The sequence below is a fragment of the Rattus norvegicus genome, chromosome 15 (genome assembly GCF_036323735.1).
Source record: "Rattus norvegicus strain BN/NHsdMcwi chromosome 15, GRCr8, whole genome shotgun sequence".
NCBI classification, from domain to species: Eukaryota; Metazoa; Chordata; class Mammalia; order Rodentia; family Muridae; genus Rattus; species Rattus norvegicus.
Genome location: NC_086033.1, coordinates 31,843,552 through 31,857,808, shown reverse-complemented (window position 1 = coordinate 31,857,808; position 14,257 = coordinate 31,843,552). Strand labels below are relative to the sequence as shown.

General features: G+C 46.5%; 2 protein-coding genes across 6 annotated transcripts in view; one reads left to right on the top strand and one right to left on the bottom strand.

Annotated features, from left to right (window-relative positions):
• Positions 1-1,648: 1,648 nt before the first annotated feature.
• Mrpl52 (mitochondrial ribosomal protein L52) lies at positions 1,649-4,882 on the bottom strand. Of its 5 annotated transcripts, none has more exons than NM_001108375.2 (5): positions 4,823-4,873; positions 4,693-4,753; positions 4,549-4,616; positions 3,200-3,264; positions 1,649-2,399 (listed from the first exon to the last, which is right to left on the bottom strand). In NM_001108375.2, exons 1-5 carry the CDS (start codon positions 4,848-4,850, stop codon positions 2,253-2,255), a joined length of 369 nt encoding a protein of 122 aa, NP_001101845.2. In that variant the 5' UTR covers positions 4,851-4,873; the 3' UTR covers positions 1,649-2,252. The 5 variants fall into 5 exon arrangements, with proteins under 5 accessions (NP_001101845.2, XP_017455227.1, XP_038949412.1 ...); XM_017599738.3 differs by having other exon boundaries at positions 1,650-2,399; positions 3,193-3,264; positions 4,693-4,750; positions 4,823-4,882; XM_006251976.5 differs by having other exon boundaries at positions 2,235-2,399; positions 4,693-4,750; positions 4,823-4,882.
• Positions 4,883-5,076: 194 nt separating this feature from the next.
• Slc7a7 (solute carrier family 7 member 7) overlaps positions 5,077-14,257 on the top strand; it is a 60,611-nt gene continuing 51,430 nt past the window's right edge. The window contains exons 1-3 of the mRNA XM_063274696.1: positions 5,077-5,216; positions 10,952-11,235; positions 12,579-13,026. The gene's annotated coding sequence lies outside the window, so the exon portion shown is untranslated. The remainder of the gene's footprint in view (positions 5,217-10,951; positions 11,236-12,578; positions 13,027-14,257) is intronic.

Here is a 14,257-nt window from a genome sequence, read left to right as displayed (position 1 = left end):
TTTCCGTTTTTTGATCTTTCTTCTGCTTAGTCGGCGAACTGAGTTGGAAGCCCTCTCTGCTCTCTCCTTTGGTCCCTCCCTTCTCCCACAGCCTCTCCTCCGCCCCCGCCCCAATGCCCTCCTTTTCTGGTGGGGACGTGGTTGTTTCAGCCTGAATCCAATTACAGCCAAGAGGAGAGAAGGAAAAAAAAAGTTGCCTTTTCTGTGGTGCAGTCTGCCATCTGCAGGGGTTGAGGCCACAGCCGACAACTAGCTAGGAGCCTGGGTGTCCCAGGGGACGGGAGGCGGAAGACTTTCTCTTCCTAAGCATTTTTTGGGTGGCCTGATTCCCGTAGTATTCAGCATGTCTCACTTGAGAGTGTTTAGTGTTTAAGTATTGGGAGGCCTGATACCTAGAGATGTTGGAGACATGAAGTCTTCCATGCCTGTGAAGAAGGTTGGGAGAAGGGACATTTACTAACAAGGGGATTCTATACGGAGACCTGTGGACAGCCTCCTCCTCCTCTTGCCCCAAACTTAAGGCTGTAACAAAAGCCACTGCCCAACAGTCAACACAATTACTTTGAATTTGGGGGCCCACCCCTTTATTAATGACTTTTACAATCTGGCTGTTCCATTAAATGTGACTGCCCGGGTAGGAAAAGCGTTCAAGGTCACAGGATTGGGGGAAGCCTGATAAAAGTTTGATGAAAGTTGTTGGAAGAGGGAGGATTGGGAGGTAGGGTTTTGGAATTTTGTTCAGTCTTTACAAGCGGAGACAGTTCCTTGGAGTGCAGCTTCCGTGATGGCTGGCTGTGAGAACAAAAGGAGAGGCAGGCAGGGAAGAGGGAGAACAGGCTGCACAGGGCACTCAGAGAGGGAGACAGATAAGAGGTTGAGAAAATCTGGAAAAGCACCAAGCAGTGGGACAGAGGCAGGAAAAGTGTGGGAGACAGAAAACTCGACCATCAGCGAATTGTAAGATCCAAGAATTGCCTTTGGTCAGCGAGAGGAAGGCAGTGGGAGAGGGAAGGAAAGCAAGGGAAGGGGTAAGGGCGGAGGGGAGGGATAAGGCCAGGTAGGAAGCTCCAGGAATCCACGAGTACTAGCTTAGTGGTGGAAAGTTGGAAGCCAAACATTGAGCACTGGAACGGGAACAAAGGTCCTTGCCTCCAGAATCTAGGGGAGGGCTCATGATCAATAAAATGAATGGTTGCTAGGTCATGGGCAGGGACATTGTGTGGGGGTGGGGGTGAGGTACAGGGCCCTCTTCGGCCTCTAGTATTTAGTCTGATCACAACTCCTTCTGCAGAAGACCCTGAGTTTAATCCTTCCTGTTAGCCTTCCAGTGTGGGTGTCTCTTGGACCATGTACCTGGATACTAGCTGCTTGTTAAGAAAGGGACTTCTCTCTGCCAGGTGTGGTGGTGGCACATGGCTTTAAAATCCAGACAGAGGGGGTTCGGGATTTAGCTCAGTGGTAAAGCGCTTGCCTAGGAAGCACAAGGCCCCGGGTTCGGTCCCCAGCTCTGAGAAAAAAAAAAAAAAATCCAGACAGAGGCAGGAGGATCTTTGTGATTGCAAAGCAGCTTGGTCTACCTGGCCAGTTTCAGGACAGCCAAAGCTATCATGAGACCGTGTCGCAAAAAGAAAAAGGAGCTTCAGATGGAAGCCTTTTCAACAGAACATTTATTGAGTGCCAACTGTAAGCATCTGAGCTGTGTATGGGCTGTGAGTGACAGAGGCATGAGGGGGAAAACCAGGAAAGCTGCTGCTGCCCCTTATCTTCTCTCACAGAGCAGTTGCTGCTCTTAGCTGGGTTAGCCCTCGGACCAGCAAGGAAGAGGATTAAAATCCCAAGCATGCTAAGTGGGAGGGTGGTGGCGAGCTTAGCTTTTGTAAGGCTCTGGGCGCGTTCTTCAGCACCAGGGGCGAAATAATTCCAGAGCAAGATCTGGCTGAACTGGAACGGAGCGAGGACTAAAGCATTTTGCCAAGCCTGGCAGGCAGTGGTTTTAAGTTCCTCCCGGTGCCTGAGGTCTTTTGCTATCAATACAAATGGCGGGAGAAAAATGACTTCGGTCTACCAGGGATAAAACATTCAGATGTGGGGTTGGGGATTTAGCTCAGTGGTAGAGCGCTTGCCTAGGAAGCGCAAGGGCCTGGGTTCGGTCCCCAGCTCCGAAAAAAAGAAAAAAGAAAACAAACAAACAAACAAATATTCAGATGTAGAAAAGGAAGCCAGAGAGGCTGGGAAAGTGGGACAGGAGCTTTTTATTGATTTGGAAGTGGGTTCCTCAGTGACGTCCCTTTAGGTTTAAGGTCATGTTTCTGCTTCCTTTCTTCCTGCAGTTTCTGCTGCCTGAGCTTCCATGCCTGTAATCCTGCATCCATTTCCTGTGTCAGCAGCACAACTCGTCTCTGAAAGGGACAGGAAAAGAACAAGTAACATCTGGGGCTCCAGCATATGTGGCCCTGAGCAGATATCCCTTCTCCCCCAAAGCCAAGAGTGTTCAGCTAGATTCTGATGCTTCCTTCACGCTGACAATGTGTACGCTGACAGCAACATGACGCCGAGGAACGTCTGCTGTTGGTGTCTGCAACTAAGTGCCTGCCCCGTTCCAGTCTTCCCTCCTCACAGTACTATTACAACATCTGGTTTGGGCCAGGTAGGGTGATAAACATCCTTTGATCCTAGTACTAGAGAGGTAAAGGCAGGCCCATCTCTTGTGAGTTTGAGGCTGGCCTGTGTCTGTATGCCTCATTGAAAGAAAGAAAAGAAAGAAAGAAGTCAGTTAGTTGGGTGTAAGGACTGGAGAAATGGCTGCTGCTGGTGGGCTTGTCTAGCAGGCAGAAAGCCCTGGATTTTATCTCAAGCACTGCCAAACAGCAGCTCAAATGCAACACAGCTTAAAACAAATTCTAACTTATGGGGCTGGAGAGATGACTCAGTGGTTAAAGAATACTTTCTGCTCTTGCATGGGACCCAGGTTCGATTCCCAATAGCCACCCTGGAGCTTACAACCATCTGTAATTGGTAGTTCCATGGGGACCTGACACCCTCCTCTACCCTCTACAGGTACCACGAACATACATCCACACAGGCCAAACACATACATGTAAAATAAAATCCAATCTTAAAGGAAACAAAGATAAATGATGACTTAAAATTTCCTCCTCCATTTATAAACATAGCCTTTGCTAGAGTTCCAGCCACTCACTGCAAGCTTCTCCCTTTGAGCTTCTCTTCGAAGTTGGCCTTTCATTGGGGGAGCAGGGCGGCCATCTACAGATAAAATTGAAAGAAAGGCAAAGTGTTCAATGTGGTCTGGGCATCTTGTCCAAACACTGGTGTGATAGGAATTAAGAAGAGAGTAAATCTCTAGCTTTCCTCTTCAGTTCACACAGACTATGGTTGGGGTCGGGGATAGCATGTGTGAGGCCCTAGGTTCAGGTCCCAGTTCTGCTCACCAAAAATAATACTGAAGAGGAACCCAGTTCACAACCACAGCTGAAACTCATCTAGCATCCGTGGTGAGGTACAACAGAATCATGAAAACGGAGTTCCTAGGCATGGTCCTATCATTTAACCCTGTCAATAGCACGGACCTAGGGTGGTCTGCCATGCTGAATTAATTTTTCCTTCAGAAACCCTTCACTCAGTGTAAGTCTTTGCTAAACTTCATCTCACTGTATAATGAAATGCAGGGCTTTTTTTTTTTTCTTCTTCCCCACTTTTGATTTTTTTGAGGCGAGGTTTGACAATGTAGCTCTGAGTGCTTCTGCCTCCTGAGTGCTGATTGCAGGTATGTGTCATTACCCTTTTAAAAGTTTTATCTTAATGTGATTGGGTGTTTTCCTTGCATGTATGTCTGAACACCGTGTGGGTGCATGGTACAGGTGGAAGCTTAAAGATGACATCAGAGATCTTGGAACTGGAGTTACAAGCAATTTTGAGTCACCATGTGGGTGTTGAGAATCGATCCCAAATCCTCCGGAAGAACAGTCACTGCATTAGAGGCGTATCTCGAGGCGTGTCGACAGCTCATTCGCTTTTTTTTTTTTTAAAAGAGACTTCCCTGTATTGAGTCTGCCATATTCAGAGTTGTAGGGATCTTCAGTGTTCTCTTCAGCAGCTTTTCAAAGAATTCCTTGTGTATTTGCAACCAAATTCTCAAAATACCACTTCTGAGGGGATAAAAGTCACACACACTTCCAGCCCCCAGGACAGCCCAAGTTAGAATTACCTTGTATCTCCTGGGCACGATCCCCTACAGATTACTTTCCTTAGCCTTTTTATTATTTATTGATACACAGGGTCTCATTCTGTAGTTCAGGATAATCAGGGGTTCCCTACATAGCATTTGCCTCACAGCAATCCCTCTGCCTCAACTCTCCAAAGCTAAAACTTCAGGGGTGAACTAACACTCAGCTATGTAGTCAGACAAAATTAGAGCTTCGAACTCTTGCCTAAGTAAAAGGTTCAGTATTTTCCCAGACACGCCCCCCAATCCCTACAACCGGGTGGTCTCAGAGGAAAAAGAAAAAAAACCTTGACATCAAGGCTCACCCGCGAAAGACCAGTCAGGAAGCTCCGTGAGGGGCCCATAGCCGGAAGGATTGGCAGCCAGCCCTTGCCTGGGTGAGGTAAAAACAGTGGGGGTGAGTAATCGGCGGGATGCCAGGTCCCGCCGCGTCCCCGCCCGGCACTCACTGGAGTCGCCACTGGCTGCCGGCCCGCGCCACTGCACTACTGTGCAACCTCCGGACACCTACTGGAAGAGTAGCGAGTTAGAGGTCTGTTGCCCCGCGGCCCCCGGGTTCCCAACCTCACAATCACTCACTGGATAGCCAGGTCCCTAAGGCAGCCATGCTGGAGCAAAGAAACCGGAAGTGGGCGTGGCTCCGGTAGCCACGCAGGACGCTGCCGGGGAAAACCGGAAGCCGACATCTTGAATGTGGTTTTCAATCGCGGGTCCCACCATCTTGGGTCATCGTACGGAAGTGAGAGTTCGCTGCCGGCTGTATGTTCTGAACAGGAGGAACTGTCCCGCGCGTGCATCTTACAACCTCCGAGGTGGTCGAGATAAATGCGACCGAATCCTTTTCAGCTGTTTCCAAGACCTTTCCTGGACGTCCTCCAGCCTTTGGAAATTTAGGGTAACTCAGAAGTGTCGCATCCAACGAACCTCATTGTGCAGCCTTCTGCATCATTTTAACGTTTGTTTTCTGATCATGGTACGATCAAGTGTAGAACGAGTCAGAAAAATTTGGTTCTCACCCAACAGAATCGAAGAAGTAATGAATGGGTTTGGAGATTGTAAGGATAGGTAAAAGCAGTCCAGATAAGACATTGAGTCTAGGGAAGACAGATGATCATAGACATGACTAATGCTAGGAAGGGAAGTATATGTTATTTGCAAGAATATGTATGGAAATACGAAATTGAGGACACTGGTAAACTTTTTTGAGGAAGTTGTACTGGTGCCAATTTTTTTTTTTTAGACAGGGTCTCGCCATGCAACTATGGTACTCAGTATATAGACCAGGCTGGCCTCGAACTCACAGAGATACATCTGCCTCTGCTCCCGAATACAGGGTTATAATTCTGATGATTTAAAGAGCATCTACCGCACATTCTCATGAGTTAAGTATACTTTGAGTGGTCCAAACCTGAAAACTGAACTCTGAAGTGCTTCAAAATCAAATTTGTTGAATCCAAACATGATACTACAATGGGAAATTACACACCTGAAGTCACGGGGGAATTTTAGTAAAAAAACAAACAAAAAAATAGGTGTGCTAAGGGCTGGTAATGGTGCTGTGGTGTAGTGCTTTGCCTAGCATTCTCAGACTGTGGATTCATCTCCAGCATACACAAAAATAACATCCAGCATGAAGGAATTTTATGCTTAGAATTCAGGTCCATCCCCAACACACAATATATATTCAAGTGTTCCCAAATTAGGCATTTCTGTATTAAGGGCCCAGGACTTGGACAGATTCCCTGGTAGGCAGACAGATAAGGTCATGACTAGATAATGATGAATTTCCAAGATGTCTGGCTTCTTCCTCCCCTCCTAGCCTGAGACAGAAGCCTGGCAGCATAAAACAAGGGGCTTGTGGGCTTTTTCTCCCTCCCAATAGACCTCCTGCTGATGGACTGGCTCCAGAAATTCAAGGTTGGATCAGTAGAGGTTACAAAACAGTGAACTCGAGAGATGGCTCAGCAGTTAAGAGTTCCAATTCCCAGCAACCACATTGTGGCTCATAACTACCTATAAGGGGATCTGATGCCCTCTTCTGGCCTGTGAGTGTATATGCAACAGGGCACTCAAATTCCATTAGAAGAGGAAGAGGAAGGGGAGGAAGAAGAAGGGGAGGAGAAGAAGGAAGAAGAAGAGGAAGAAGAGGAAGAGGAAGAAGAAGAAGAAGAAGAAGAAGAAGAAGAAGAAGAAGAAGAAGAAGAAGAAGAAGAAGAAGAAGAAGAAGAAGAAGAAGACGACGACGGGGTTGGGGATTTGGGGATTTAGCTCAGTGGTAGAGCGTTGAGCAAGGCCCTGGGTTTGGTCCCCAGCTCCGGGAAAAAAGGAAGACAACGATGAGGACGACGACAGTTGCGGGCCAATCATCCATTCTACTTGTCATTAAACTGACCAACCCTAAGTCCATGGAGGGAAAATTTAAGAGACTTGGAAACCCCAGCCTTGAAGAAGAGAGTGGCTTTTCAGTTTTCTGAGTCCCCCTGCTTGGCTTTGCAAAGTCACTTTTCTCTCCGTGTGTCTGATGCCTGTATGTGTTTCTTCACTCAAGAAAGCCTTTCTTCAACTGCTGATTCTGTCTGCTCTGTTTGAGATTCTCCACTGCTACCTGTCACATTTGAGGTTTTCCTGCCTTTTGATTCTTTAGCTGGCTGGAGAAACAAGGCTGATGAAGACCCGGGATGCTAACAGTACCATGAATTTCAAATTAAGGATACTTAACCTATAAGCCAGAGCTGCCTTTCTCCCCATGTCCCCTCTTGGGATGGAGATCTTGCTAGGTAGCTCTGGATGACCCAGTACCTGCTAGGTAGCCCTGGCTGCCCTCAGTGCTCCTGCATCAGCCCTTAGAATATTGGGATTACCAGTTTGTACCACCATGCCTGACTTTATTCTCTTCTGATATTTATTTCTGCCTTTGAGGAACTCAGTTTTCCTTTCTATTTCCTCCATCTCTCCTCCCTAACCTTCCCTTTCCCATTATGAGACAGAGTCTTGCTCTTGGTCTAGAAACTCTTGAATTCTTAGTTCTCTGTTACAGGATATTTGATTATTATACATAGAAAACCTAGTTGTCAGCAAAATATACAAGCTTAGATATCGGTTTGTCAGATAAAGTTAGGCGTGTCCTGAAGAGATGCAGTTAGGGTGAGCCTCTAAACACCTCCATAGGTAAAATGCTAAAGAATAGGACGTTCTGCCTGTTTTAGGGCACATTGCTTGGGAATGGTCTTGTGGCCTTCCCTCTACGACTCGAGGTAAAGTCAGTTGGATGGCTTTGAGCTGGGCCCCTACAGACTTGGCTCAGAGGCCCCTCACAGTGCAGATGTGAAGATGACCTAGGTCAGCCTGCTAAGAGTATAGGGGAGGAGCCAGAGACTTACTGCAACTGGATCTTTAATAGCTCGCTCTCTTTTGGCTTGGAAGAGCCATAGTTAGGGAAGGAGTTCCAAATAAGAGAGGGATTTTCTCTGGGCTTGCAGGAACCACAGAGAAGCATCTGTCAGATCACAGGTGAAAAGTATTCTAGTGAACAGAGCTCAGGAGCTCTCTTGGGTTTGGAGGAACTCAAGGGAAAGGTAGCATAGCTCGGTAGTGTGACAAAGATAGAGATTTCTAAGGAGCTAGCAGTTTAGTTGTAGGATCAGCCTCATACATAGATATTTTGTAAATAGTTAAGAAAATAAAGTTACCTCCCTGGCTAGAACGGTTTTACCTTGGTTCCTGCCTCCCATGTCTTCATTGGTATAAATATTAAAAAAAATTATAGTTCTCCTGAAAATATTTCAAGGGTGGTAATGTAAGCCAAACTCCTTTATGACAAAACCACATTACTGGGTTGCTGGGCCAGATACAAACCCAGGCTGACAAGGGCAAGAGCACGGGAGTAGTGTAATGGCCTGTCTTTGGGTGTATCAAGCCTGTCATTTGCTTCTGCAAGACTGGGAAGTTTTGGAGTTGTGCTTTGGAAGGAGGGAAGGGTAGATCCTTCTTTTTTTTTTTTTTTTTTTTTTTTTTTTTCGGAGCTGGGGACCGAACCCAGGGCCTTGCGCTTACTAGGCAAGCGCTCTACCACTGAGCCAAATCCCCAACCCCGATCCTTCTTTAAGAAATAAAATCTGGTGGGGCTGGAGAGACGGCTCAGCGGTTAAGAGCACTGACTGCTCTTCCAGAGGTCCTGAGTTTAATGCCCAGCAACCACATGGTGGCTCACAACCATCTGTAATGAGATCTGGTGCCCTCTTCTGGCCTGCAGGCATACACTTGGGCAGAATGCCCTATACATAATAATAACATCTTAAAAACAAACAAACAAAAGAACTTCTAACAAAATGATGCAGGATGGGATTGAAGAACAAAAGGAATTTAACTAGATGCCCAGATTGCACCCCTGCACTCCCACCCAAAATAAAGCAAGGGAGAGCAGGGCGTGGGGACCGCATGCACTTGGGAGGTGGGAGTGGGAGGATGAGTTCCAGACCAGCCTGTGGTGCCTGAAACCCTGTCTGAAAAATTAAAACAAAACACTACCACAGAGTTTATAAGGGTGGACATACAGTAATACTATGACATGAATCCTTCCCTTTTTAAGATGGGGTCTCGGGGTTGGGGATTTAGCTCAGTGGTAGAGCGCTTGCCTAGCAAGCGCAAGGCCCTGGGTTCGGTCCCCAGCTCCGAAAAAAAAGAGAGAAAGAAAAAAAAGATGGGGTCTCAATAGCCTAGGCTAGCTTAGAGCTCACTGTGTGGTCCAGGTTGGCTTCAAATTTGCAGTGATGTCTTAGCCTGAATCCCCTCCTGCGTGCTGAGATCCCATGTGAGAGCCAGCATGCCTGACCCCATCCGTTATTTATCTTTTAACTTGAGACAAGAGTCTCACTTAAGTTGCTCAAACTAGCCTTGAACTCTGTATCTCAAGGTGGCCTGCCTCATCTCCCAAATAACTAGGAGTAGAGGCCTGTTGGGTTTCTTTCCCTTTTTCTTTTGTGGTGGTGGTGGTGGGGTGCTAGGGAGGCTCTCTACCCCTTAGCACCATACACTTCTTTTTCTTTTCTAAAGATTGGTTTTATGCGTATTGGTGTTTTGCCTATATGTATGTCCATGTACCATGTATATACCTAGTGCCCATGGAAGCTAGAAGAAGATAGGAGATTCCCTGGAACTGGAGTTACAGATCATTGAGAGCTATTGTGTAGGTGCTGGGAATCACCAACTTCTACAGGGGTGCTTTTAACCACAAGTCGTTTCCCCTTCTCTATTATTACTGCTCTTGCAAAGGACAGAGTTCAAGTCTCAGAACCCAGAGAAGGCACCTCAGAATCACCTGTAACTCTTGCTCCAGAGACTCTGACCCATCTAGCCTCTGAGGGCATCTGCACTCAAATGTACACACACACACACACACACACACACACACACACACACACACACACACACACAGTTAAACACAATTCCTTAAAGCCACTTCTACACAAATAATTTCATATGCTTTTCTTACGGAACCTACAAAGGAGACTAGATAGCTTTGGAGCAATCACTGTATAGCTTTTTCTTGAAGTTTTTAAGACTTTAAGATTGAAGCAAATGTGGCCGTTAGGGTAGAAGCCCCAGTGGTAGAATGTGCATTAGCCATGTGTGAGACCCCGGTTTCATCTCTAGCAGTACACATACATACATGTACAAAATGACCAGGGAGCTACCTTTTTTAAGCAGGAAGTGTCAAAATAGAGAAAGTGACACTGTTTCCAAATGTGAGTTGCTAAGCCTCTGGCCCCAAGATAGCACTAAAATTCTATAGCCTTCAGCTGAGAGAGCAGGTATGCCCTTAAAGCTTGAAGAACAGGCTAAGATTCAACATTCTGCAGCAGCAAGCAGGATGATAGCCTTATACTACCTGCCTTTGGTGCATAGGGAATCGGGTCAGTAGCTCTCCCATATCTAGCTCACACGGAATACCATCCATTGGCAAAATCAAAAATGATTTTGGGGACTAAAACATGGAAAATATAACATGCAAAAATGGGCACTGTGCCAGAAGTGGTAGCTTTTAATCTCAGCACTTGGGAGGCAGAGGCAGGCAGACCTCTATGAATTTGAGGCCAGCTTGGTCTATGTAGTGAGTTCCAGGCCAGCCCAGGCTGCACAGAGTGATATCCGGTCAAATAAAACACTAAAAGTCATTCAACAGAACAAGAGCTGGAGGATTTGGGGGAGGGGGACAGGACAGGAAGTTTGATGAAAACTATAAAATCTGGGAAGAGAAAGGCAAGTCCCACTCTTGATGTGGTTAATTTTATGTAACAGAGGTGCAAATTATGGGTTATGAAGAGACTGCAGCTGGGTGGTGGTGGCTCACGCTTTTAATCCCTCCACTGGAGAGGCAGAGGTAGGTAGATGTCTGAGTTTGAGGCCAACCTCAACTGAGGTCTACAGAGTTCCGGGACAGCTAGGGTTACTTAGAGAAACCCAATTTGAGAAAAAATAAATAAGTAAACAAACAAATAGACTGCTGGCATTGCCACCATTCTTTTATAAAATGTTTGTTTTGGGGCTGGGGATTTAGCTCAGTGGTAGAGCGCTTACCTAGGAAGCGCAAGGCCCTGGGTTCGGTCCCCAGCTCCGAAAAAAAGAACCCAAAAAAAAAAAAATAAAATGTTTGTTTTTTTATCAATATATGTGTATCTGGGTGTACGCGTGTTCACCATGTGTGGGCAGGAACCCGTGGAGGTCGGAAGAGGTCATCAGGTCCTCTGGAACTGGAGTTACAGTGGTTTTGAGCTGCTATGTGAGTGCTAGGAATTGAACCCTGGTCTTCTGCAAGAGCAGTAAACATCCTTAACTGCTGAGCTGTCTCTCGAGTCCACCAGCCTTTAAACTTTATGGAACAGTCGAGTCTGGCATCTGCACAGCCCTCTTGAATGACTTATCCAGCCTTGTCAACCACAGGAAGGTGGCTCTGTCTTGTCATACCGAATATGTTCTGCACTTCTGAGAACAAGGTAACCAAGAACCATAGGAAATTGAGTTTGGGATTCCTGTGTCTCGTGTCTTAGACATCTTTGCCTTTCACAGCCATTGGATGCCATCTATAAATCAGATAGCTTTAGCATTTTGTTACACACTCATGTCCCTCCCAATGGTACTCCAATACATCTCTGTTCCATAGGTCTAGACACCATTACCTCTGCTTAAGAGCATTGTTCTTGGGCTGGAGAGGTGGCTCAGAGGTTAAGAGCACTGACTGCTCTTCCATAGGTCCTGAGTTCAATTCCCAGCAACCACATGGTGGCTCACAACCATCCTTCTTCCCGTGTGTCTGAAGACAGCTACAGTGTATTCATATAAATAAAATAAGTCTTTAAAAAAAAAAAGAGCATTGTTCTTGGAAATCAGATGCCTTGCTGTTCTTGGAAATCAGATGCCTTTTTGCTACTGAATTTTTTTTAAGTCATAATCAGAAGTTTAACTTGGCCATTCAGTTAGACTTGGAGGAGAATATGGCAACCAAAGAACTGGTTACATCAAGAGCTCAGAGATCACAGAGATCTGTGCGGTGAAGATGGGCTGGAGGGTGATATCCTGAGGAACAGTCTGCTGCTTCAGATACACACAAGCCAGAGCATCAGAACTGCTGACGGGGGTGTGGGTGAGCTTCATGCTGGCCTTGCTGTTCCTGGTCTGAAAGCATTCCATGGCTTCAGCAATGCTCGCTTCCACCGTCCTGAAGATTGCCATCTTACCAAATGCCACCCAGGCACTCAGGAAGTACAGATGAGAGCATGGGAGACATTTGTGTTCAGGTCAGCACAGTTGATGTGCCAGATGCTGGCATTGTAGCACAGGAACTCGAAGCTGTGACTGTGAGTTCTGTGAGAGAAGGCTTTGTAACCAACCCCCCCTCCGACCCCCACTGCTCAGAGCACAAAAGCTCACCATCAATGGTAATGTTGAAAATCATGGTGGTGGAGAGGGGTGAGGTTAAGGGCCAGTCTCTCTCCAGATCTCCCACTTTTTTTTTAAAAAAAAATTATTTATTTAAAGTACACTGTAGCTGTCCTCAGACACACCAGAAGAGGGCATCAGATCCCATTACAGATGGTTGTGAGCCACCACGTGGTTGCTGGGATTTGAACTCAGGACCTCTGGAAGAGCAGCCAGTGCTCTTAACTGCTGAGCCATCTCTCCAGCCCAAGATCCCCTACTTTTGAGGTAGTTATTAAGGGTAGGCTGACCTTGAATTTACAGATGTCCTCTTACCTCAGCCTTTAGAGTGCTTACAAGCTAGTGCCATCATGGCTACTTATTAATATATATTCTTATATATTTTTTTCTTCCTTTTCAGAGCTATCAAACTTCTGCTAAATCGGTAGTAGATCAATTCCACTAAATGGCCCAGCTTCAAAATAAGTCAGTAATGACCCTGAGGATACCTTCTTTCTTGCCTACCCACTGGGACCTCTGCCTCCCAGGTGCTGGGATTAAAGGCGTGTGCGTCCTGGAACATCTGTTTTTGTTATTTCTTTAAAAATCTACTGTGTGTGTGCACATGTGCCCGAGCGCATGCACGTGTGCCATCATTATGCATGAGCCCTTGGATATGAGAAGAAGGTATCCGGTCCTTTGGAACTGGAGTTACAGGTGGTCGGGAGCCAGCATGTGGGGGCTGGGAAATGAACCCTGGTCCTCCGCAGCATCGGTCAGTAAGCTCTCTGAACACCCGAGCTGTCTATTTTAGCACCAACTGTGACATCTCTTAAAGTGTGTGCCTTTTCATCTGGTTTGTCTTAAAGGTGAGTAGACAAGGTTAGCTTTAAAAACAAAACAAATAGGGTTGGGGATTTAGCTCAGTGGTAGAGCGCTGGCCTAGCAAGCGCAAGGCCCTGGGTTCGGCCCCCAGCTCCGAAAAAAAAGGGGCTGGAGAGATGGTTCAGTGGTTAAGAGCACTGACTGCTTTCTCAGAGGTCCTGAGTTCTATTACCAGCAACCACATGGTGGCTCACAATCATCTGTAATGGGATCTGATCCCCTCTTCTAGTGTGTCTGAAGACAGCTACAGTGTATTCATATAAATAAAGAAATAATAAAAAACAAACAAACAAAACTAGTCAGAGGCAGGCATGGAGGCCCACACCTTTGATCCCAGCATTCAGGAGGCAAAAGGAAGTGGATCATTGTCACCTTGAGGCCAGCCAGGTCTACAATGAGGACTTACAAAACAAGACCCGACTCTTCACCTCTAAAAAGCCAAGGCCGAATTATGCAAGAAATATTATTTACAGACCTCTGGCTAGCAGGAACCCGCACAAAGCATACCATATTCTTTTGTATCCTATTTAGTTGAGACAGAGGCTTGCAAAGGAGGTCAGGCTGGTCTCCAATACACGATCCTCCTGTCTCAGCCTCTCCTTTGCTCCACTCCAGATTCTTTAAAAAGTAAGTCTATGGGGACCAGTGAGATGGTTTAGTAGATAAAAATACTCCTGTGTAAACCTGAAAGTCTAAGTTCAGTCCCATGAGCCTACTGAAAGTTCTCTCTGATCTCCACACTCATTGTGGTACACATGCACCTTCATTTACACACACACAGCATAAGCGACACACACGAACACACATGCATGAATGCACACATGTGTGCAGGTGCCAATGAATAAAACATTTTAAAAATTATGTAGCGGGGAAGATGGGTCAGCAGGTAAAGGTGCTTGCTAAACAAACATGAGGACCCAAGTTTGAGTCTCTAGCAGCTACCTCAACAAGAAGGATTGGCGCAATGAGCTTATTATCTTAGCGGGGGTGGGGGTGGGGGGCTGGGAGGATGGGAGTTGGAGGGAGAGAGGCAGAAAGAGGCAGGTCCCAGATGCTTGCTGGCCAGATAGCCTTACCAAAAACGGTGAGCTTCAGGGCCAGTGAGAGGCTCTGTCTCAAGGGAATGAGAAGAGTAGGAAAAGAAGACACCTAAGGTACTCCTTTGACTGTCAGAACTCAAGCACGAAAGGCAAGCAAGCACTCCATGTCACTCTG